Source organism: Rhizophagus irregularis, chromosome 8, assembly GCF_026210795.1.
Source record: "Rhizophagus irregularis chromosome 8, complete sequence".
Lineage (NCBI taxonomy): Eukaryota > Fungi > Glomeromycota > Glomeromycetes > Glomerales > Glomeraceae > Rhizophagus > Rhizophagus irregularis.
In genome coordinates, this window is record NC_089436.1 from 2,898,629 (window position 1) to 2,924,024 (window position 25,396).

Genomic DNA, 25,396 nt, shown 5'->3' on the forward strand with positions numbered 1-25,396 from the left:
AGATTTATATTTTTTATTATCCCCTTTTTTTATTAGCAGATCTTTTTTCTTTACCAGACAGATTTATATTTTTTTATTATTAGCTCTGACGATCATTTATATTCATTAGCAGATCTACTAAATCTCACCGCAGGTGATTTCACCGGTCAAATTATAATTCCAGCCAAATTCAATTGTGTAAGCTAATAAAAAGTTTTTGATTTTTTTTAGTTACAATGTGGTATAAATATTGCACTAATGGATCCGGAAGATATCCGTTTATAAGTAAATATGCAGTTAAATTTGTGTAGCCTCACTGAATAAATCATTTTACTTAAGAAATCTATTTCGTAATGGTCAAAAGTGGTCTATTTGACCTTAAAAGTGGCAAAAGTGACCATCAGCTACCTTAATTGATGGTCAAAAGTGGTCTATTTGACCCTAGAAAGTGGTCATATAGCACAGGAATTTTTCGAAAATTTTCTGTTTGGTTATACTAATAATTGGTAGTTAAAGGCGAGGGCATATTTGACCATCAATTAAGGCAGCTGAAGGTCACGTTTGACCACTTTTAACCATCAATTAAGGTAGCTGATGGTTACATTTGACCACTTTTAAGGCCAAATAGACTACTTTTGACCACCAATTAAGGCAACTGATGGTTATTTGACCATCAATAAGGTCAAGTTTGACCACTTTTAAGGTCAAATAGACCACTTTTGACCATTACGAAATAGATTTCTTAAGTAAAGTGATTTATGCAGTGAGGCTACATAAAATTTAACTGCATATTTGATTATAAATGGGTATCTTCTGAACTCATTGGTGCAATTTTTATACCACATTGTTACTAAAAAAGTCAAAACTTTTTATTAGGTTGCACAATTAACTCCAGCTGGAATTATAATTTGGCCAGAATAAAATCACCTGCGGTAAGGATCACCTGCGGTGAGATTTAGCGAATAAAAATGATCATCAGAGCTAATAATAAAAAAATACAAATGTGTCTATTAAAGAAAAAAGATCTTCTAATGAAAAAAAGGAGGCAATAAAAAAATATAAATCTGTCTATTGAAGAAAAAAGATCTGCCAATTTTAAAATTACAAGAGTTGGTAATATTTAATTAGAGAAATTTGGTATTAAATAAATACAAATCTGTCTAATAATATAAAAAGGAATTGCCATTTTAGGCAAAATCAGTAATTTTAAAATACAAGAGCTAGTATTATTTAAATAGCAGGAGTTGGTATTAATAAAATACCAATCTGTCCACATCGGCGCGCCATATATGGTGTGCAATCGATAATGATCAACAAATATTTATCAATATATCGTGTTTATTAATCAACTAATAACCTCAAGAATAAATAAACTGTATATAACTAAATGATAATAAACGATAAATAATAAAATAGATAGTTAGGAATCGTAAGAAATGGTGTATCTTTATTAATAATTGACAAAAATCGGTAAGAAATCGACCATATTACTGCCTCACTTGGCGCTCTGCTGTAATATTCGTTATTCCTTTACAAGGGTTAATTATCACTAATTATCACTTAACTATTCATCTCCAAAATCGCTCATTCTCCTTTTCTTTAAATCTCTCAAAATTCAGTACATTTTTGTCTATCGTTCAACTCGTCCTTTTGCCAATTAGTCCGCAGTACAAATCGTCCTTTGTACACCTTGTCCCAGTGATGTGGCGGGACAGTGTCCCACAAAATTTCGATGTCCTGTCCAAGTCCAATTTCATTTGTCCCGTCCTGTCCTGTCCAAAATATTGTCCAATTTATTAATATTATATATAAATCATATATATAAATCATATATCCTCTTATAATGAATTTTTGTCCTGGACATCAACAACATCTTGTCCAAGTCCTGGACTGTCCCGTCCTGTCCCATCCAAGGACATGTCCCAGTCCCAGTCACAACACTGCCTTGTCCAAAGTACAAATTGTACTACTAAGCCTCCGATGATCATCCTTCAGCCACTAATTATCTAATCTTCCGATTCCGTTACTTAATCCATTAAGTATATAAATCAAAATAAACTAAAAATAATATAAATAAATAAAAATAAACAATATCTAAACTATATAATAAAATAACCTAAATTAATATAAAAAATTAAACTAAAAAAAATTTTGTAACGCAACTAAAACCATTTGGTAAAAGGGTAGTCCAACATATAACCATAAATTAGTCAAATCTTACCCGAGGTAATGTAGCCCTGACCCAAACGAAAAAGAAGAATATAAGCTGGATCAAGGTTGCCTTCATTGTCCAATATTCCTCACTGCTACCGAACCCTTATTTCAGTGCCACTGTGATGATGTCATAGATTAGTAATGTTTATTACACAAAGTTTTGGCTTTTTTTTTCATTTTAAACGCAAGATGATTAGAAAAAGAGAACTAACGGATTTTGAGCGTGGAAAAGTTATTAGTTTTTACGAAACTGGTGACTCTGTACGAAGTACGAACCATTTCAAAAGAAACAGGCTATGGTAAAACTACTATACATAACATAATAACAAAATATCATATCGGCAGATTTGGCTACTTTGCGTTTAATGCTTAATCTGAAAAATTTTCATAATTTTCGTTGCCCAAAATTGTGTTTGTAATACCAAAAATCACCTGATAGACTATCATTTGACTAAATAATAAGTTGAATGAAATAACTAATACATGTCACGATACAGATATGGGCAAACAAATAGTCCATGAAAAACAGTTGGTCATTTCAATCCAATCGGGTGATTATCTTATGGCATCAAAAAATAAATCATCACTTCGTGAGTACAGCTCAGAAATGGAGAATGATTCATGATAATCGAAATCAAAGAAGAAGATACCCAAAAATACTCCACCCATTTTTTACGATTCTAGTTACATTACTTTTGTTTTCACAGCTATCTTCGGTGAACAAAGAAGATTACTTTGTTTTCGTTACAGATTCTTTACTGTGCAAATTTCTTCATTTATGCCGATATTTACACTAAAAAGAAAAAAGTCTGGTTCACATTGTGCGTAGCATTAGTGGTGTTACATAGAACTAACCTAGTATACGCTTCCAGTGAAGTAACCATTATGTACAGTATTATATAAATTAATTACATATGTTGACTTATTGTTGTACGTAGAAAGTTGTGGTCGCTTCCTTTGAAGAGGAAATCAGGCTGATTAAAGTCTGACATTTCTTGCCTAAGTCAATCTCTTTAAAATGAAAATAAAATCACGTGGTCGTGAAGAATTGAGTTTGCAAATAAAATCGTCGAATGGATATTACATTATTTTTTTTGTAAATGAACACTTTAAAAAATCACGTGAACATTATCGATAGAAAAAACCATTATACGGTTAAAAATAAAGCAATTTAATTTATCAATTATCGTTATGCAAAGATTGATTTTTGTCAAAAAACAAGAATACTACACAAAATATACATTATTAAAAAATAAAACTGTAATGAGTTTATATTACTAGTTAATTTTCACACTGAAATAATACTTAAAGATTTGTTAACAGAAAAAATTATTAGTCAAACCTATTTAGCGAAAGATCCATTCAAAAAATTAGAGAAGTATGTTTAAGAAAAAAGCATATTAATTTATTCAATGTAAGTAATGAAAGAGGGTTCTAAAAGTTCCGTATTAATCAATTGCCACATGGTGATGAAGGCATATAGATATCCCTCAAAAAACGTTCTATCATTTACTGCTTGAGTTCCATTTCGGTCATCTTGTTTGCTAAATCGTTAAAATTAGCAACATTATCAAATACTATTGTAGATGTATTCAAATTTTTCTTTTTGAAGGTGGATAATCATCATCAAATTCATCATTTCTTTGGTGTACGTTATTATTTTTCATTATTGATATGTTCTTGAATAATTTTAATTAAATCTTAAGTTGTGTTACGCGATTTCTTGTGTATGTGATTTCCGATGTTGTATGATGATCCGATGAGATTTCAGTACATTTGTGCACATGTCGATTTCTGACGTTCGTGCCGATTTACGCCGATATACAACTGCAGATTTGTGTACATTAGATTAACTTAATAAATGATATTGGTTTTTTTAATTATATTTACATATGTAGTAGTAGTATAGTTATTTTATTATTGTTTATATTATTTTATGTTATTTATTGTAGGATAATTAGCTCAATAGTAATTAACCGATAGAATTTGTCATTTTGTGCTTTATTAAAGTGGCTTATAATGAACACTTTTTATAATTTAATGCCAATATAACAATATATATACAAACGTAAAATTCTTTTTCACAAATTTGAAAATAATCTTTCTTCTACATACAAAATATAAAAATGAGTTTTAATAGTTAAACTCGAGTAGTATCTGAATTTAACATTTCCGATAAAGATTCTAGTTCCGTAATAATAATTGTTATGACCCAGATAATGGTAAATTTTGGTATAAAGAATGTGTTCCTCGTTGTGTTCTATATTCCAAATGTATGTATAATAAATTATTAAGAAAATGGAGACCGTTAAAATCCATTTGATAACAACACATTCTAAAATTGTTTTCCTAATAAAATACAGAAATTTTTAGATAAAAGATCTCTGTGTAACAAAATAAATTTTTTATTGTTAAATTTATTATTAAAATTTTTTTTTTATATTTAACAGAGCTTTTTAAATAGTTATTATTGTCCAGAGCGAAGCGTAGAGCTATCTCTGGTACGTTCATACACAAATTTGTGTTATCTTTCTTATAAATTATTTCCTTCTTTCCTCTGCACTTTTACGGTCTCCCTCTAAACATAGAAAATATAGATGATCCTACTTTTGCTAAATATATTAAGATTTGTCATTTAAGCAATAATATTTTTTTTTTTAAAAAAAAAGTTTTATTTAATGTAAGGCAAGTATTTTACAGAATTATAGTGATGCCGTTTTACTAAGACCTACGCACAGTAATCGTGATTTGGTAATATTAATTTTGTAAATTTTACTTAAATTTAATCAAATCTTTTTTATGCAATTAAAGCATGGAAGTATTATACTTATATTTGTAGCCGAAACCTTTTCACGTGAGTTTCTCAAACTTAATTTAAGCAAAATCATGATACATAAGAAACTATGAATAGTTTCTAATATAATTAAAGTGCCCGAAACCTCAATCAGACGTCAGAAAAATATTAATTGATGAATTCTGGATTATAAAAGCGTCATTAAGTAATACATCAAAAATACTAGGCGTAACCTTATATTATTAATTCTAATATTTAATTAATACTATTATTGCAAATTACCTATTATCATTAAAAATATTATTGTAGATAAAAAAATCAGTTGGAAAATAGTATGTCACAAGATCACTTTGAATATTATAATGAACTAGAAATAAATTTATGTGAAAACGAGATAAATAAAAGAAATATATTGAATTACCAGATATTAAATTTAATAAAATTCAAATAAATCATGATAAAAAGAAAAGAATTAGGAGAACTAAATAGTTTAGGTTATCATTATTATCAATTTAGTATAGAAACTAGTATAAAAAAAAGTTGTAACTAAAACCAAGAGATTCAAAGTTATTCATCCAAACAAATCCTCATCGTAATGTGTGAGAAAACGGTGTATACATGTGTGATTTGTGTTTACTTGTGTACATGTTTTGGCGAATAATCAAAGATGATACCAAGTGCTTTAAAGGTGAGGCCATTCCAAAAAAATCTGAGTGGAGGAAAATTAAAGAAATGATGGCATATTTACTATCATTCCACACCAGATACTAAAAGTAAAGCGATAACTGGCACGATAAACTGAACGAAAAAAAATATAAAAACTTTTCTAAATATCTTGGTGAATGTTTACTACTGATGATATTGATCTCTGGGTACATTATAATTATTATTTCCCTCAATAAATAATATTTATCGTTCGAGATCAAGTATACTTGAATGAATTTACTGAATTACCGCACCTCAGCGACTGGCCATGACCAATTAATTAGTTGTACAATGTCGAGTTAATTTTAAGATATAATAGGACCGTTATTCCTGAAGAATGAGTCAATATGTTTAATTAATAATATCAAGTTTTGAAATTATGTAAATTAAATATTGACCTTCCGATATCTATCCCCCAATAAAAATAAATACATTTAAAGAACTTGCAAAAGCTCTTAAAACCCATTTCACTTTAAAATATTGCAAGTATATATTATATCAAATGAGTTTCCAATGAAGATAATGCCACCAAATTTATTGCTGACTTTCGTTCACCTTGTCTTAAAGCGATAATTACTAATCTACAAGAAATTAAAAAACATCTTTTGGAAACATATTCATTGAATAAATTCTTTAAACATGAATTTCCAAAGAAAATATCTGGCGTCATATCAATTAATGAATTATACAGTGAGGTCATTTAGATAGTTCAAAGGTAGTCATACATGTAAATTTAATATAAAATTAAAATCTCATAAACTGATAACTTTTTTAATTTAGGAGTAGGTATTAATATAATATCTTTTTATCAAATAATTTTATTCATTAATTAGTTTTATTCATATGACATACAAAAAATTTTTTTTATTATGGAAAGAATTAATAAAATTATGTGAGAACGTATTATAAACTACATTTTTTAGTAATATAGAATGGTTTAACTTACTCAAAAGTATTTCTTTTGATCTCAATCCACAGCACTTGTTTTTTCTATAAATATGACTCATTATTAATTATATGTATATTGTTATGTAATAAAGTATTATGGCAATAAAGTTATCTATTGTTTTATTAGATCTAAAAAAAAAGCCAAAATGACGTCATCTTTCCATAAAAAAAAATGAATAATATTGCCAAACAATTGTATTATGCAAGATATTATTGTAATAAATCTTACTGATACTACTGATGCTGGTTGATATTAAGCTATCAGATAATCAGAACAAAGTATTAAAATAAGCTCAAAAAGAGGCCAGCCAATAGTATCTTGCGTAATAATATAATACAATTTTGAAGTCTATTTTTATTGATCATCATGCAAGTATAAAATTATAAGCTCCGACAACAAAATGATTTTTACAGTAATAGTCAAAAATCATGTAAACAAAGTTTATGGGAAAAAATGATGTAATATTGTAACCAAACTCCCTAAAGAAGTATAACAAGATTATTAGTCACTATGTATCCAAAAGGGTTTTTTAAAAGTATATATATACCCTCAAAATCTCAAACTTCTTTTTTTTTAAAAAAATACACCCTTCTTTCTTTCTTTAAAAAATACACCTTTCTTTTTTTTTTATAAAATACACCTTCTCTTTCTTTTTTTTTAAAAATATACACTTCTCTTTCTTTAAAAATTACACACTTCTTTCCTTCTCTAAAAATACACATTATATTACATATTTTATTATTTTACTCTTAAAAATTATTTTTAAGCAAGACTTTCTGACAGTACAGTCTGAAACTTTGGGAGTTTAGTGTTACTGAAGTTATAAATAAATAAAATAATCTTTATTTATTAAGGTAAGCTTGCGCTCACTGCTTGCATAGTTTTAATGATACTGGTTTACGGATAAAAAAAGCTGAGGAGTAAGATATAAGAGAAACTGGCTTTCTCTTAAGAGGGTTAGCCTATGTACCTGGCTCTTATGGTTGGTGTCATGATATCAGTGGTTTGCCATAGGATTATACAGTGTATTGTACTAGTTCTGGGGTGAACCACTGGTAGCATGATATTAACACTTTCCCTATAAAAAATAAATGTCCGGAAAATGTCTACGAAAATGTCCGGAAATTGTCCAGAATAAATCTGGCATGTCCAGAAATTGTCCGGAAAATGTCTATTTTTTGCTACAAATTTGATACCTAAAATTTTGACATATCCGGACTTTGTCCAGAATATATCCAGAATTTGTCCAGTATAAAAATTTTGGACAAATTCCGGACAGATAAACCTGGACAAATTCCGGACATAGTAAAAATTCAGATAATTTGAACTGGACAAATTCCGGACATGAAAAAATCCTGGACAAATTCTGGACGCTACTTCCAAAAAAGGATAAATTAATTTTGTAAAAAAATGCAAAAAGCACAAGACTGACATTCATAACCTTCTTTGTCATACTAATTAAATTTGCTGAGCAGGCAAAAATACTATATAACTATGATATAAAACTTTAAGTTAAAAGCAATTATAATGATGGTCACCTGTTGATCATCTTTTTGTGCCAAATTTTATGAAAAAATATTTCAGGTCAATTTCCGGACAAATTCTGGACAAAATGAGTGTCCGGAAACGAGTGTGTTTTCGGAACAATTTCCGGACATGGTACCTGGCATTTTCTGGACATTTTCTGGACAATTATTTAGACAAATTTTCCGGACAATTTCTGGACAATTTCCGGACACTTATTTTTTATAGGGTTTTCTGGAAGCTTTTTTTTATGGAGTATGGTGCAAATCATACTAATGTTTTTTTTATCTTGCTTAGATTATCTTAGGTTTACTACAGCATGAATGTATAATATACACAGTACTTCAAAATCTGATGTCTCAAATCTTCAATTCCTCTGGCTCAAAAAATAGGATACTGAGATAGGCATTCCACTAATTTTTTAATTTAACAGCTGAATAATACGAAGAGTATCAAAAATTTTGCTAATAAACAAAAAAGCTAGGTTTGTGAAACTTCAACGTAACACAATGCAAGTCCCATTTTGATAAGTTCTAAGAATTCTGTACAGAATGTACAATAAAAATTGAAATGTCATTTGGAAACATACTTTAACCATATTAGGCATTAAAAAAATCAATTTTATAAACAATGTAGGATCCATTTTGTATCAAACATTAGAAACTTCTATCGGGTATTATATGCAGATTTTTTTTTAATTTTGTAAAAGAATTCATTGTTCAATAAATAAACCATTTTTTATTATAAAAACGTATATATATATAAGCTGTTTCTTTTAAATATATTCAAAAATGAACAAATAAATTAATAGATAAATAATTATGAACCAATTAACAAATCATAATCATAAAATTGACTTTTAACATCAAATGATACATCTTCATTTCAACCAACGCAAACCATAGTCAAATCAAACCATAGTCAAATCAAAGTATAAAAAAGAGAAATGAATGTAATAAAAGAAGGTCACGATTAGATGAAACTCACCAGATTTGTCACGTTTGTTACAAAATGAAGACATTATTTAAACCGAGTGGAAACAAAATTATCGATGATTTCATTAGATTTACACATGTCAACTTAAATTGGAGTTTGTTCCCTATGAACAATTCAAAAATATAGAATTTATTGTTGAGGGAGGATTTAGCAAAATTTATAAAGCAACTTGGGTTGATGGTCCGATTAATTGGGATAATATTGAACGTAAGAGTGATAATATTTCTCGTAAACCTAATTATACAGTAGTTCTCAAAAAAATCAATGATTCTAAAAACATCACGTCTAAGGAATTGAATGAGGTAATGTAAAATAATATGTTTAAATAAATCGTAGATAATTAATAACATAACCTTTTTTATTCTAGCTTAAGATATAGTATGATTTTTACACAAATTGGAATTCACAGCATAATAATTATCAGGTTAAGCGTAGAAGTAATAAGATATCTTACCAAGAAACTCCGCTTAATAGTTACATTTGTAATTATTTTGGTATTACTCAAGACGTAAATACACAAGATTTTATGATTATTATGCAAAATTATGAATTTGGTAATTTAATACATTACCTAAGTAATGATTTTTATAACATTAGATGGTCTAATAAATTGCATAATTTAACATGTATCGCGAATGGACACCAATCATAACAAATGCACCCGAAGGATATATTGAATTAATGAAAGAATGTTGGGATTCTGATCATGTAAAAGACCTACAGCCAATGATATATATAAAAGAATTTGTATATTGGTTAGAAACTAATGAAGAACAAAATAGTAAAAATCAGAATCCAACTAAAATTATAGAATCATCAGATATTGGACTTGTACCAAAAAATAATCCAGGTGCCATTGGCCTTTAAGTAGTATGATTAATTCTGCAATGTCTTTAAGGAGTTCGAGAAGTCAATCTATTAACTTAGAAAAAGTCAAACGAAAATAACGAAAATTTGAAGATAATAATGATGATGGTATGATTTTATTTACAATTTTATAATAAGATTTTAGGGTGTCAATATTTATTAATTAAAATTTATTTAGGTCAAAGCATTAAAAGAAAAAAATTGTATGAAAATGAAAATAATGGTAAAAATTTTTTTATAAATATCAATTTCATAACTTGATTAATTAAAATTAACGTATAATTTTTCTTTAGATTATTTTACAAAATTCATCAAATTAGATATTGATATGAAATTAAGTACTGATGGTATGTAAATATATACTGACTATAATAATTTTTTAATATTAAATTCTAATCTAACGTTCTTAATTTATATTTGCAGAATATATTACCCAGGAATATGATTTTGATATCTAATTTTAATTTTTTAAATGTTTATAGAAAGTTTAATTTTTATTTATCATAAATAATGGATCAGAAACATATTATATTATCAATAAATTATTTTTTTTTTACTCTGTGAAAATATCATTTAGTCTTATTTAGTGTATAATTACTAAATTTTTAGGAAAAGCGTGTCAATTCATTTGACGCTACTTCCAAATGACTAAGGCATATGAGGGAGAATCTATATATTATAAACTGTGAAATCGTTAAAATCCCACCTTCTCGTTGATATTTGAAGAAACATTATGTAAAATTTTCTTTATTCTAGACAGATTCTGAAATCACTGATTTATCTGTATTATAGAAACGTCATGGCAATTTGGATTCATTTATTTTATATTTATTTTATTTATTTTATTTTATGTAAAGCAGGAGAATTACAATGAAAGTCACTACACAATTTTAAAGAATAAAAGAAGCGGACAACATAAAACTTCATCAGAGCGGACCCTCACTAGAGAAATCCATCTGTCCAGCGGGGAACAACTTATATTATTTGCGTCGCCGTTTTATAATAAAACCGTATCGTTATAAATCACGTGGACGCGTGACTTTGGTCACGCACTTATTGTTTGATTCAGAAAAGTTGAACAGATGTAATATTTCAATAAATTTTATTGGTCCGTATATCCTTGAAAAATTTCTCAATGTTTTTCAAAAAAGAAAGAGCAAGATTTTATCTTATAACAAATCGAAGAAATATTTAAAAACTTGAAATTTTTTATAAAAAGTAAAATATTTCATCATCGCATGTATAATTGGGCGTTTCTTTTTTTTGCTGTCCCTTTTGATACTTAAATTCGATTTATACTTAAAATAGAAAATAGATTCATTTGGTTCATATAATGAAATATATTTAATTTTTAACACTTGTAAATACTCAATTTAGAATGATATTTGGCGTTATCGAAATTTACTGCAAGCGCAGCACCTGACTTGTCTTTATTCACTTAAATATAAACGTAACTACATGCCATTATTTTATTAATAATGAAAATAATAAAAAGTAAAATAAAATACAATAAAAAATAAAGGTATAAAATATAAGCAATATAGTGAACTACAAATAAGAAAAAAAAATAAATGTTAATAACATACAGTATATTGAAATTTACAAATTTTCTAGATTTCATGAACATTATAATTATTGTCATAAAATTCAAAATTTTGAGGACTAGATAAAATTTCACTATGTTCAGAAAAGCTAACTGCAGCAGGAACATTCACTTGTTGAGGACAAAAACTATTTGATAAAATATTTTGTTCATTCATAAAATTTAATTCATTATTATCATAATGACAGTCAATTTCTGTAGCAGTTGATATGTGAAAAAATACATTTTTAAGGTAACACAATTTTTTTATCTGACCGTCCTTTATTATAGTAAAATAAAGATGAATTTGAAGCATTTGTATTTTATTTAAATCCAACAGAAGGTGAAATTCTGGTGCACAAAATAGTTTAGGATATTGTTATCTAAATAGAATACCATTTGGATTACTATATTTAAAAGCTGTTGATAAAGGAAATATTAGCAACATGGAATGGAAATAAATAAGAAATTCTCGTATACTATATTAAAAGGCGACAGAAATTAAATAGAATGATAAGAAGCTAGACTACTTAACCCATCCAAGCAATTAAAGCAAATCTAGGAAAGGCCTATCTGCTAAAAGAGAATATTCACCTGTACAAAGTGCATTTGATGACTATTTCCGAGATGGTATTAAAATAGAAAAATTTTGGAAAAGTCTATTTACTGGCATAAAAATCTGTAATACTGTTTTGGTGTAGACTCAATTAAGAAATACTGAAAATAATATAAATGGTTTTTTATTTTTTGTATCAATAAACAATTTTTAAAAATGTTTATTCAGAGTTTCTGAAATTTTACGTTAATATTAAAATTTAATTCTGGTGTAACGTAAAATTTAATTCGGTGGAACTAAAAATTATTTAATAATACTTAAAAAATATTAAAATATATTTATCATTTAAATTATTATTTATAAATACTGTAGAAAATACTTCTTTTTTTATTAAAAAATCCAAATTACTAAATTTAGTTAATGCCAAAATGGTTAATATTTGTACTAAGTCGAGACGACATTGATCGCAAAATGTGATCTTAATCCATTGGTTGCTGAAACGATCAAAAGTCAGCCATACCAATTTACCAATTCATTAAAATCAGCTATAACTGATCAAATTCAAACTATAAAAGTTGTACTCTATTGCAAATAGGTTAATTCACTTTTCGATCCGACCAAATCTTGATCTAGAACTGAACGATGGGCTTCTTTTTTTGTAAATGTCTACGTGATGCATAGACTAATTAGAGAAAACCAGGATTTAAGTCACTTATATTAAATGTTATTTTTTATGGTTAATTCATAACTAAATATTTAGATCGCTTTCACGAATTAATTAATTTACAGATCCATTTGGGCGAGGTCGGCGATTTGAAATAATTATTATCAAAGTGAAAGTTAATAAATAAATTAAGCTCTGATTATCGCTAAATACAGTTATATTAAGACACCATTTACAAATTTTATACGTATTTATTTATATATTAGTATAGTATAGTTTTACTCGTGTGATACTATGATTTATATTTTTATCGAACTTTCATGGATGAGCACTAGGAATGGAATCGGTTCAAAATGAGTCGACTCGAATCGATTCTGGAACCGATCTTAAATCTAAAAGATTCTGGATCTCTTGGGCTTAAAACTACTTTTAACCATAAAAACCGTTCTGAACTTCGAACTGACTTCAAGAATACAAGAACCAACTCAAATTGAGTCATCTGACGATCACACACCAACTATCATTTGAAGGCCAATCAAAATTTTCTGATTGATCATCATCACATGCTCTACTTGTGTCTCCGAACATAGATGACATAGCTCATATTTTTATTTATGTGGAATAATTAGAACCGAGCGACGAACCGATTTCCAGGGTACCATCCCTAATGAGCACATTTCAATCGTTGATTTAATACGTCAAATTTTGGATTGACAATGACCATCTTGTGTAGTACAGATTAGAGGAAGGCGTAATCTAACTTAAATTGTGAAACAATGTACAATTTCCAAACAAATAAAATAATTAAATTTTTCAGGCCGATTCACAAAGACTTTTAAAACTTTTCTAACAAATAATCATGTCTTTAAATAATAATATTATTTCGAAAGAGGATGAAAATTTCTTGAAAGAATTTTTAAAAGATTTTTATCGTCAAGTTATAAGAATAGAATATTTTTTAAAATATGAACATATTTTAAAGGAATGGTTAAAAGATTATTTTAATGATAATAAAAAAAATCCTGAAATAATTTTAAATTTAATGAAAAATCATGAAGAAAGTGAAAATTGGTTTTCAAGTTTAATAGGATTTTTTTATGATCATAATATAGGACATAATAATACCAATTTTATTGATATTGATAAAAATTATTCTTTGAAATTAAATTTGTTATCAATTAATAATAAAGATGGTATTAATTCTATGTATCATTTACTTAATAATATTATTTCAAAATATTTTTTATCATTTTATTATTATAAAGATATTATTTTAGATAAAAAGAATACAATCACGAAGAGGTTGGAAAATCTTTCATATGATCATTTTGAAAATTTTAATGGACTAGAAATAAACTTATGTAAAGATGAAATAAATACTATAGAGAAGTATTATGAATCATTGGCGGATAAAGGTTTTAAACAAAATAAAACGGAATATGATAAAAAGAAAAAATTAATAGAACTAAATAATTTAGGTTACTGCTATCAATTTGGAATAGGAAAAAATAAGGATGAGTTTAAAGCATTTGAATGTTATTTAAAATCGGCAGAAGAGGGAAATTCTAGTGCACAAAATAATTTAGGTTATTGTTATCAAAATGGAATAGGAATAATAAAAAATGAAAATAAATCATTTGAATGGTATTTAAAAGCTGCTGATAAAGAAAATATAAATGCACAATATAATTTGGGCATTTGTTATCAAAATGGAATAGGAACAAACAAAGATGATAAGAAAGCTCTTGAATACTATATTAAATCTGCTAAAGGAGAATATCCAATTGCACAAAATTTGTTGGGTAATTATTATCAAAACGGAATTGGAATGGAAAAAGATTTAGAACAATCTATTTACTGGTATGAAAAAGCAGCAGAAAATGGAAATAAATTCGCACAATATAATTTGGCCAAAATTTATGTAAATGGAGAGAATGGCATAGAAAGAGATGAAAATAAAGCTTTTAAATATTATAAAAAATCAGCTAATCAAGAATATCTGGATGCCCAATTTGAACTTGGATACTGCTATGATGTAGGAATTGGATTTCTTAACAAAATGAAAGCATTTGAACTATATGAAATTGCTGCTAAAAAAGAACACAAAATTGCACAACATAATCTTGGAAATTTGTATAAAAAAATGTTTGACTCAAAAGAAGCAATTTACTGGTATACCAAGGCAGCAGAAAATGGATATAAAATAGCGCAGTATGATTTAGCTTATTGCTATAAACGTGGGATTGGGGTTGCAAAAGATAAAGTTAAGGCATTTCAATATTATAAAAAATCAGCTGATAATGATTATCTAAAGGCCCAATTTGAACTTGGATACTGTTATGATGTAGGAATTGGGACGGAAATTAATAAAATAAAAGCATTTGAATTGTACGAAGTAGCAGCAAAAAAAGGACATACGATTGCACAATATAAACTTGGAGCTTTATATGAAGATGGAAAAAATTTAGAAAAGGCTTTTTACTGGTATAACAAAGCAGCAGAAAAAAGATTTAGTGTAGCACAATATAACTTGGGAAGGTGTTATAAACGTGGAAAAGGAGTTAAAAAGGATGAAAATAAAGCATTTGAATATTACAAGAAATCAGCTGATCAAGGATATCTAAATGCTCAATTTAAGCTTGGATATTGCTACAGCAAGGGAATTGGTACTGAAATTAATAAAACAAAGGCATTTGAGTTATATAAAATAGCAGTTGAGAAAGGATGTAAAACAGCATTATATAATTTAGGCGAATGTTATGAATTAGGAAATGGTGTGAATAAAGATCCGGTTAAAGCATTTGAATGTTTTAAGAAATCAGCTGGAAATGGAAATGTTTATTCGAAATTTCAGCTTGGATATTTTTATGTGAATGGTATTGGTACTGTAGTTAATAAAGAAAAGGGATTTGAATTATATAATGAAGCAGCCGGTAGTAATATTCAAGTTGATTTTATTGAAAATGTTGAAGAATTAGTGAATGATTTAGATAAAGTTAATTATTGGTACCATAAAGCTGCAGAAAATAATAATGGACTTGCATTATATAAGTTGGGCGAATTTCATGAATTAGGAATGGGTGTTTATGAAAATAAAGTTAGAGCATTTGAATTTTATAAAAAATCAGCTGATCAAGGATTTATTGATGCTCAATATAAACTTGGATATTTTTATGAAAAAGGAATTGGTACCGATATTGATATAGCGAGGGCATTTGAATTGTACAGAATAGCCGCAGAAGGAGGAAATGTTGATGCACAAAAAAGTCTTGCATATTTATATGAACAAGACGAAGGGACTGATAAAAATATAGAAAATGCTGTTTATTGGTATAAGAAAGTTGTAGAAGATGTTCAAGAGAAGTTAGATGCTCTTTTAAAGTAAGACGGAATTCAAAATTGATCAAAATAATTTATTTTCTTTAAATTTTGAAATTTTCATTGTAAACTGTAATTTTTTCACTGTCGCTTTTTTATTATTTAAATCCATCATCATTTATAAATTTATGCTATCAAGAAATTAATAAATTAAAAATTTTTTTTTGATTTCTAATTAGAATATTCTAAATATGATTATAGATATAAACCATTTGACCTGTAAATATTATGTTGGCATATGTTAGTATCGTCCACCAAGATATCAGTTATAAATGGTCTACAAATTGAAGATCATGAAAATCATTCCTTTTTGGATAATTCCGGTGGAAAATCTGTTACTTTTTTTTTGGAATTATCGATAACTCAGGCCCTGAATTCAATAATGCGTAATAAATATGAATCATACATAGTACTACTTTAACCATACATAATCATACACATCAACACTATTGCGAATTTATTAATTGTGCCACTTTTGTGACTGTGACTATAAAGTCAGGATTATTTACATCAATGTGTCAGCCTAAGTCATGCTGCCTACAATAAAATATATTACATGTTCTTCATAAATTACTGACAAGTGCATGGTAATATTGACTCATATTAACAAAGAATATGTAATATAGTATTTAATTGTGCATTATTTAATTTGACTAATAATGTACTTCTTATTCACATCAATGTGTCAGTTCAAGTCATGCTGCCTACAATAAAATATATTACATGTTCTTAATTAATTACTGACAAATGCATGGTAATATTGACTCATACAAAAAATACATATATATATAACTAAAATACCCATCAAATTCTTTATTTCTTTACCATTTTAAATATCTTTACCATTTTAAATAATTCATTATTTATCCTACTTTTTTAGTAATTTGAATCTAATCAATATGAGCAACTATCCTGGTCAAAATAGTAAGTCCAATGAAACGTACTTAATTTGTAATATTTACTTTCAAAGATACTTAGTTATTAACCAACTTCTATTTAGTTCTAATTGAATATTTAAAAGAACAAGGTAGTAAATCATCATATTGTGGATTTTTGAAATTTAGCAGTAAATTCATCACTGCTTTGATATCACCTACAGATACATGTGATAGGCTTGATACTATTTGGTTTTATCACTTTCTTTGGGAGGCAAAATCTCTGTTTAATCAGGAAACTTATGTTGTAATAAAAAATAAGGTGAGTCATTTTTTATTTTGCAAAGTTAGGGTAACTCCTAAGTTGGATGCGTTTTGACTTAGGAGAATTACTGATTTTGACATCTTGGTAACCAATCCATAGACCTCATTTTTGGGCACCCTAATTTTGTAGTTGATACAAGTCTGCTAATTCTGGAGGAGGAATTGGCTATGTACCTTCTTTTATCACTAAATAAATATTGATGCACTGCTAATAATTTCTTTCTTATAATAGGTAAATGAAGAACACTTTCGTTGTATAAAGTTTTTGCAAAATTTTTGGCAAAGGATTATTAAGGAACATAAAAAAGAAAATTTAGTCCCTTCTGATAAAACATCTGATATAAAATCATCTGAAATTTCTCAACTGAATAGGATTATTAGGACATATAAAAAAGAAAGTTTAGCTCCTAATGTTACATCTCAGTTAAATGAGACATCTAATATAAAATCATCTGAAATTTCTCAACCGAAAAAATTACTCTTCAAGTTAAACAAAAGGGAAAAAGAGTAAGAGATGATAATATTGATACAGAAAGTTCATCTAATGGTAAGTTATAATATTTAGATTATTTCTTTTTTGCATTATATATATATATAATATTTATATTATTAAATTATGTTTAATGATTATCCATTATTAGAACACTGGAAGAAACAAAGCCAAATTCTAAAACAAAACAAGAATAATTTAGCATATGTCCAAGTTGTTGATAATACGCTTCTTGTTGCTTCAGCATATGAAAGTCTTATTACAAATAATATCATACCTTTTATTAAAATTCTAAAAACTTCTTTACTAACAAGATCACGAATGTCTCTATCATAAGCAAATGAACCTGTACTTCAAGCAATTGTAGAGAATCTTTTGCCATTAAAGTATTGTATTCCAGAACTTTCATTAGTAATCAATGGTAAAAAGCAAAAAGGCTCAGGTCGTTTTGGTTATTCAGATATTTTTATTTTAAGTAGTGAAGGAGATAATAATGTTATTTTAGAATTGAAATATATATCATTAGTTGGACTTATTAATAATTTAAATCAGAAAATTAAGTTTGGTGCAAATGAACTTGAAGATCTAGATAAAATACTTGAAAAGGAAAATGAAGAATCTGTATTAAACAGATCATATACATATTGGTCAAAGGAAGAAAAAAAAACAAATTTGACAACTATAGATGAAATATTAAATAAGGGGTCGAATCAATTAAATTTATATATGAAAACAATTTCAAAAGGAAAAGCTATAAATTATTCTAGCTCAGGAGTATTTGATGAGCGTGTTGAAATAACAAAATCTAAACCTAATAAGTTAACGGGATTTGTTATATTAGTAATTGGTTTTCGTTGCATTTTATGGCGGGAGATCTACTAATGAAGTAACAACTAACTATATATTTAATAAGATTTAAAATATTAATAGTCTAAATTTATTAAGTTTTGAAAACATTAATCTAGATTATGTTATATTCTTTAAATTTAACAAATTTTAATTTTTTATTTTTTTTTTATTCTTTTCTTATTTTTACTTACTAATTGTTTATAGTTTATACTTTATTCCTTCTATTTTCTTTCTGTTGTTTATTAACAATTTACAGTATTAAATATCTTTTATTTTTTTATTATTTATTCTATTCTTTCTATTAAAAGTAGATTGATGCATCAAAAGATGGGGCAGGAATTTGAAGATTTAATTGAAAGTTGCAATTCTATGGAAGCGATTAAATGCCAATTGAAATGTTTCATTTGATCCAATATTCCTTGTTTTTATTTTTTACTATTCTATTCTTTTAATTCTTTTATTTTTTCTTAACAATTTATTAAAATTTTTTCTTTATTTACTACTTTCAATTTATTATTACTATATTTTAAATAATTTATTATTTAGTTATCATATTCATTAACAGTTTGAATCTAATCAATATGAGCAACTATATGGGCAAAATAGTACACAGTGAAATTCGATAAACCGGATCTTCAATAAACCGGATTTGGGCCTAAACCGGACTTTTTTGCTGGAACCAAATCACGTATATTAAAATACTAGGTTCAATATACCGGAGTTTACTAGTAAAAGCTCGATATTCGCTATTACGGATCAATTTTCTAACCAGCTATAGTAAAAAATGATTCGATAAACTGGATCACGTGATCATTAACCAATAAAATTTAAGTAACGTGATGCGTTAAATCTTAATTTTGGCCAGAATTATAAAAATCTTAATTCCGGCTGAAGTTTTGTATTACTTATATATTTAATTAAAATATTTTATATTCATTTTCATGACCTCTATGACTTAAAACTAAGATGAAAAATTTAATTATAGTGTATATTAATTTTATTAGCATGAAAATTTTTTAAAAATTCTGTATAATAGATTTCCAATATATCGAAATTTTTTCGCTAAACCGGATATCCCGATAAACCAGATATTTTTAGTGGAACTGACAGATCCGGTTTATCGAATTTCACTGTGTACTAATCCAATGAAAATTACTTCTAAGAATTCTAAAAAGAAACCACAAGAGACAAAATCTGAGAAGCATAAAAAGCAGAAGAAAGATAAGTCCCATAAAACATCACGATCTAAGGTCTTAGCAGAAATTTTAGATGTTTTACATAAATTAATTTAGGATATACTAGATTTTTTTAGGGTTTAGAATTGTTTTATGTTATAGTTTTATTTTTTTTTTATAGAGAAATATCTTTGAGCTAGTCACCAAAGGATGTACAAATACCAGTAGGATGTTTTATGCATGTGAAAGTATTTGGGCAGGCATGATGGTAGATAGTTCTTTTGAACACATATTCTTAAGTCACCAAGTTTTTTATTAGTTTTTATTCGATCTTGTATTTAAACTAGATTAGTTCAATTTTGTATATTTTTCTTTTATAATAAATTTTTCCTTTGTTAAAAAAAAAAAAAAAAAAATCCAATGAAAATTACTTTAACTTTTAATATTAATCTTTTAATCTATTACCTAGATACTTTACACACTGTAAAATTTTCTTTATTCCTTTTATTCTCTTTCTGTTATACTTATTAACAATTCACAGTATTAAATCCTTTCTAAACTTATATTTTTTTATTCTTTATTCTATTCTTTTTATTTCTTATTGTCTATTAACAAAATCTTTTTAACTTTTTTATGAAATTCCTTTTTTTTTATTTTTTACTATTCTATACTTTTTATTCTTTATTTTAATCAAATAAAAAAAAATCCATATTTTTTCAATTAATTTTTTTTAAAGAATATATTAATACATGTGACCTTATACCAAAACTTTTCAAATTCCATCCTTTAAAATAAATACATAAGTCTTTGTTTATTAAAATTATCTTTTATATATACATTATTAATATATAAAATTATCATATGATTGAACTATAATATTATGTAATTTAAATTCATTTACTTCATCTTTTAAACAAAATAATTCGATTTCATCCCTAGTATAGCCATCTATATCTAAAATAGCCATATGTAAAGTATATAAATATAAAATTTGAGGCTTTCTAGCCGGTACTTTTATAATGCATAAAAAAAAGTGGCGCAAATTCATTCAAAATATTGCCAAATTTTGACTAATTGACAATGCTTAGGAATTGTTTGTAAAATTTCAAGATTTATGTGGAGGAAACATAGATTTCACATGTAATTTTGACTTGTTCAATTTATAAATGGATTTGAGTTTATAAGAATTACATTAAACATTTGGATAAAAAAAAATCAAATCTCAAAGTCCTTTCAATAAAAATTTGATTTGGTTAAAAATTGATCAACTTATCTATGGGGAAAACGCAGATTTCAAATTTACGACACGCAGTTCGAACAGTCATTAGAAATCTTCACAATTATTCAATAAGAAAAATAAAAGCCCAATATCAACTTTCATATACAAAGAATTCTGACTAAACATAATTAATTATCACTTATCACTTAGGAATATCTTTTGAGTCATCATTTATACATTAAACTAAAAATACTATAAGGTATAATGAAAATATTAACTCCTCACCAATTTTACACAGGCTATTTCCTTTAAGAGAAAATGTTTACAGTGAAAACATCATTGTTAGCTAACTAAATAATAATGGCATTATAATTAATACATCAATTAACTTTTTAATTTTAACCGGAAATAAAATCCATTAAATAATATCTTAAAAGTACCTTTTAAAACTATATTAGTAAAAGGTTTATTAAAAATTACGAAATTTACTATACCAAAAATGCTAATTTGACTTCATTGTCATCATATTTTTGTCATCATGTTTTTTTTTATTTACCTATAATTCTGTTCATATTCTTAATTAGTTTTATATGTACAGGCTTATTTATCATTAACTAATAAACAAAGTATTACTTCGCCCTTAAATTATTGGTTACTGTAGAGACCATCCTGCATCCTTACGTGCATGATTTATTAAATCATTGCCACCAGTTGGTATGCATAAAGTAAGTTTTATTAGTCGTTAATGAAAATACGTTCACAAGTTCAAAAGATAAAAATTTGTTAAACAAACGTAAAATACTTTCAAAACCTATTTAAATGAAAATAAAATTCTAAAGGAACCAATTAAATTCAAAATAAAATTTCCCTTTCTAAAATTAATTAAATATTAACTAAACCAATTAAAATAAAAACTTCCAAAAATATCAAACTTAGATTTTCAACGCTCTCTGGATAAATCTACACAATAAATCATCTGATAATTCTACTTTGCCACAGATCACATTGGTTACTCAAATGATATTATTCCGGATCACACTTAAAATGGTAGTTGAGGGTCAATTTCGGACCTCAGTGTGGTCAACTAAATGGTAGTTTAAGGTTAATTCCGGACCGTAGTAAATTTAAAACATTTTACAATTTTATACACCTAAATTAAATTTAATACTGCGCCCAAAAATTAATAATATCACTAGAAAAAGTCGTCCTCCGGGTCAAATCGGTCCATAATGATCGGCTATGTGAATTGATTCATGAACCGATAATTAATAAATTGATATAAATTATTTTTGATATTTCGCCTAAAAAGATCAAACGCAAACCGATTTACGTAATGATCTAAATAATTTTCATAGTGAATTAATAATTAAAAACAATGTTTAAGGAAATGATTTGCTCGAAAAAGGTAATTGTACTTGTGTGATACTATGACTTAATATTTATATGCGCAATGCTTATTTACGTAATGCGGAGCAAGATGTAACGTAACTTAAATTGTGAAACGATCTACAGTTTCACAATTGCGTGCATGAAGTGCGTGAAATGGCAACTTTCTTTTCTTTCAGGCTATCTCTTCAAACTTTTCTAATAGTAAACAATGTCTTTAAATAATAATATTATTATTATTTCGAAAGAGGATGAAAACTTTTTGAAAGAATTTTTAAAAGATTTTTATCGTCAAGTTATAAGAATAGAATATTATTCAAAATATGAACATATTTTAAAGGAATGGATAAAAGATTATTTTAATGATAATGAAAAAAGTCCTGAAATAATTTTAAATTTAATGAAAAATCATGAAGAAAGTGAAAATTGGTTTTCAAGTTTAATAGGATTTTTTTATGAACATAAAAATAATTCTTTGAAATTATATTCGTTATCGATTAATAAAGACGGTATTAATTCTATGTATCATTTACTTAATATTATTATTGCAAAATATTTATTATCATTTTATTATTATAAAGATATTATTATGGGTAAAAAAGGTTCGATTGCAAAGAAATTGGAAAATATGTCGTACGACCACTTTGAATATTTTAATGGATTAAAAATAAATTTACATAAAGATGAGATAGGTACTATAGAGAAGTATTTTGAATCACCAGATAATTTTAATCAAAATCAAATGGAAGATATCAGAAAGAAAAAATTAATTAAATTAAATAATTTAGGTTACTGTTTTCAATTTGGAATAGGAAAAAGCAAGGATGAGTTTAAAGCATTAGAATGTTATTTAAAATCGGCAGAAGGAGGAAATTCTAGTGCACAAAATAATTTAGGTTATTGTTATCAAAATGGGATAGGAATAACAAAAGATGAAAACAAGGCATTTGAATTATATTTAAAAGCTGCTAATGAAGGCGATCTATATGCGCAGTATAATTTAGGTGATTGTTATCAAAATGGAATAGGAACGAACAAAGATGATAAGAAAGCTCTTGAATATTATATTAAATCTGCTAAAGGAGAATATTCGCTTGCACAGAATACGTTAGGTATTTATTATCAATATGGAATCGGAACGGAAAAAGATTTAGAACGATCTATTTATTGGTATAAAAAAGCAGCAGAAAATGGAAATAAAGTCGCACAATACAATATAGGCAAAATTTATGTGAATGGAGAGAATGGTATAGAAAAAGATGAAAATAAAGCTTTTAAATATTATAAAAAATCATCTGATCAAGAATATTTGGATGCCCAATTTGAACTTGGATACTGTTATGATGTAGGAATTGGGACGAAGATTAATAAAATAAAATCAATTGAATTATATAAAATTGCTGCTAAAAAAGAACATAAAATTGCACAATATAATCTTGGAAATGTGTATAGAAACAGGTTTAACCAAAAGGAAGCAATTTACTGGTATACTAAAGCAGCAGAAAATGGACACAGTGGAGCAAAATATAACTTGGGAAGATGTTATAAATTTGGAGAAGGAGTGGAAAAAGATGAAAACAAAGCATTTGAATATTTCAAAGAATCAGCTGATCAAGGATATCTAGATGCTCAATTTGAGCTTGGATATTGCTACGGCTGTGGAATTGGTAGTGAAATTAATAATACAAAAGCATTTGAGTTATATACAATAGCAGCTGATAAAGGACACGTGATTGCACAAAATAACCTTGGACTTTTGTACCATACGGGTAAAGGTACGGAAAAGGATTTAGAAAAAGCTATTTATTGGTATATGAAAGCAGCAGAAAAAGAATATGAAGTAGCATTATATAATTTAGGTGAATGTTATGAATTAGGAAATGGTGTGAATAAAGATCCGGTTAAAGCGTTTGAATATTTTAATAAATCGGCCAAAAAAGGATATAATGATTCGAAATTTCTGCTAGGATATTTTTATGTAAATGGTATTGGAACTGAAGTTAATAAAGAAAAAGGATTTGAATTATATAATAAAGCAGCTGGAAGTAATATACAAGTTGATTTTATCGAAAGTGATGAAGAATTAAAGTATGATTTAGATAAAGTTAATTATTGGTACCATAAAGCTGCAGAAAATGACAATAAATTCGCATTATATAAGTTGGGTAATTTTTATGAATTAGGCATAGGTATTTGTGATAATGAAGTCAGGTCGTTTGAATTTTATAAAAAATCAGCTGATCAAGGATTTAATGCTGCTCAATATAAACTTGGGTATTATTATGAAAAAGGAATTGGCACTGATGTTGATAAAGCGAAGGCGTTCGAGTTATATAAAATAGCAGCAGAAGGAGGAAACACTGATGCACAAATAAACCTTGCATCTTTTTATGAACAAGGTGAAGGGACTGATAAAAATATAGAAAATGCTATTTATTGGTATAAGAAAGTCGTAGAAAATGGATGTTTAGATGTTCAAGAGAAGTTCGATTCTCTTTTACAAAAAATTTAGCCTATTTGATATCTTCAGATATTTATTTTCTATGATTATATGATTACTTAATTTATAAGTAAAAAGAATCGACTTATAATAAAATTTTAGATTGTCATTTTGTATTACACAGTAATAAATTATTTTTTTTTCAATTAATTTAAATAATTTCCGTATTTTATGACAGTTTTATTTAATGAAATTATCAATTTTTATGATGGCTTTATTTATCAATTTCATCATCTTTATAAATCTTTACTATTCTGATCACTAATTGAGGTAGTAATAATCATTTTACTGTTATGATGTTAATCTTCGTTCATTATTAAACTAAGCAGTATTCAATAATAAAACAAGTGAACGGTTCCAATTGAGTCTG

The 25,396-nt window shown here is 26.7% G+C and overlaps 6 protein-coding genes across 6 annotated transcripts; 5 read left to right on the forward strand and 1 right to left on the reverse strand.

Moving 5' to 3' along the window:
- Positions 1-9,785: 9,785 nt before the first annotated feature.
- Positions 9,786-10,486, forward strand: OCT59_028539 (uncharacterized protein; the record flags this gene model as incomplete). The annotated part of the gene is made up of 4 exons (XM_066147355.1): positions 9,786-10,011; positions 10,207-10,251; positions 10,322-10,375; positions 10,452-10,486. 4 exons carry the CDS (start codon positions 9,786-9,788, stop codon positions 10,484-10,486), a joined length of 360 nt encoding a protein of 119 aa, XP_065994069.1.
- A 1,152-nt stretch (positions 10,487-11,638) lies between these two features.
- Positions 11,639-11,926, reverse strand: OCT59_028540 (uncharacterized protein; the record flags this gene model as incomplete). The annotated part of the gene is made up of 1 exon (XM_066147356.1): positions 11,639-11,926. The coding sequence occupies one exon, from the start codon at positions 11,924-11,926 to the stop codon at positions 11,639-11,641; it is 288 nt and encodes a 95-aa protein (XP_065994070.1).
- A 1,763-nt stretch (positions 11,927-13,689) lies between these two features.
- OCT59_028541 (uncharacterized protein) lies at positions 13,690-16,215 on the forward strand (the record flags this gene model as incomplete). The annotated part of the gene is made up of 1 exon (XM_066147357.1): positions 13,690-16,215. The coding sequence occupies one exon, from the start codon at positions 13,690-13,692 to the stop codon at positions 16,213-16,215; it is 2,526 nt and encodes an 841-aa protein (XP_065994071.1).
- An 892-nt stretch (positions 16,216-17,107) lies between these two features.
- On the forward strand, positions 17,108-17,918 carry OCT59_028542 (uncharacterized protein; the record flags this gene model as incomplete). The annotated part of the gene is made up of 3 exons (XM_066147358.1): positions 17,108-17,132; positions 17,209-17,405; positions 17,640-17,918. The coding sequence occupies 3 exons, from the start codon at positions 17,108-17,110 to the stop codon at positions 17,916-17,918; spliced, it is 501 nt and encodes a 166-aa protein (XP_065994072.1).
- Positions 17,919-18,023: 105 nt separating this feature from the next.
- Positions 18,024-18,779, forward strand: OCT59_028543 (uncharacterized protein; the record flags this gene model as incomplete). The annotated part of the gene is made up of 2 exons (XM_066147359.1): positions 18,024-18,150; positions 18,235-18,779. 2 exons carry the CDS (start codon positions 18,024-18,026, stop codon positions 18,777-18,779), a joined length of 672 nt encoding a protein of 223 aa, XP_065994073.1.
- A 3,924-nt stretch (positions 18,780-22,703) lies between these two features.
- OCT59_028544 (uncharacterized protein) lies at positions 22,704-25,038 on the forward strand (the record flags this gene model as incomplete). Its single annotated transcript, XM_066147360.1, has 1 exon — positions 22,704-25,038. Exon 1 carries the CDS (start codon positions 22,738-22,740, stop codon positions 25,036-25,038), a length of 2,301 nt encoding a protein of 766 aa, XP_065994074.1. The 5' UTR covers positions 22,704-22,737.
- Positions 25,039-25,396: the final 358 nt, after the last annotated feature.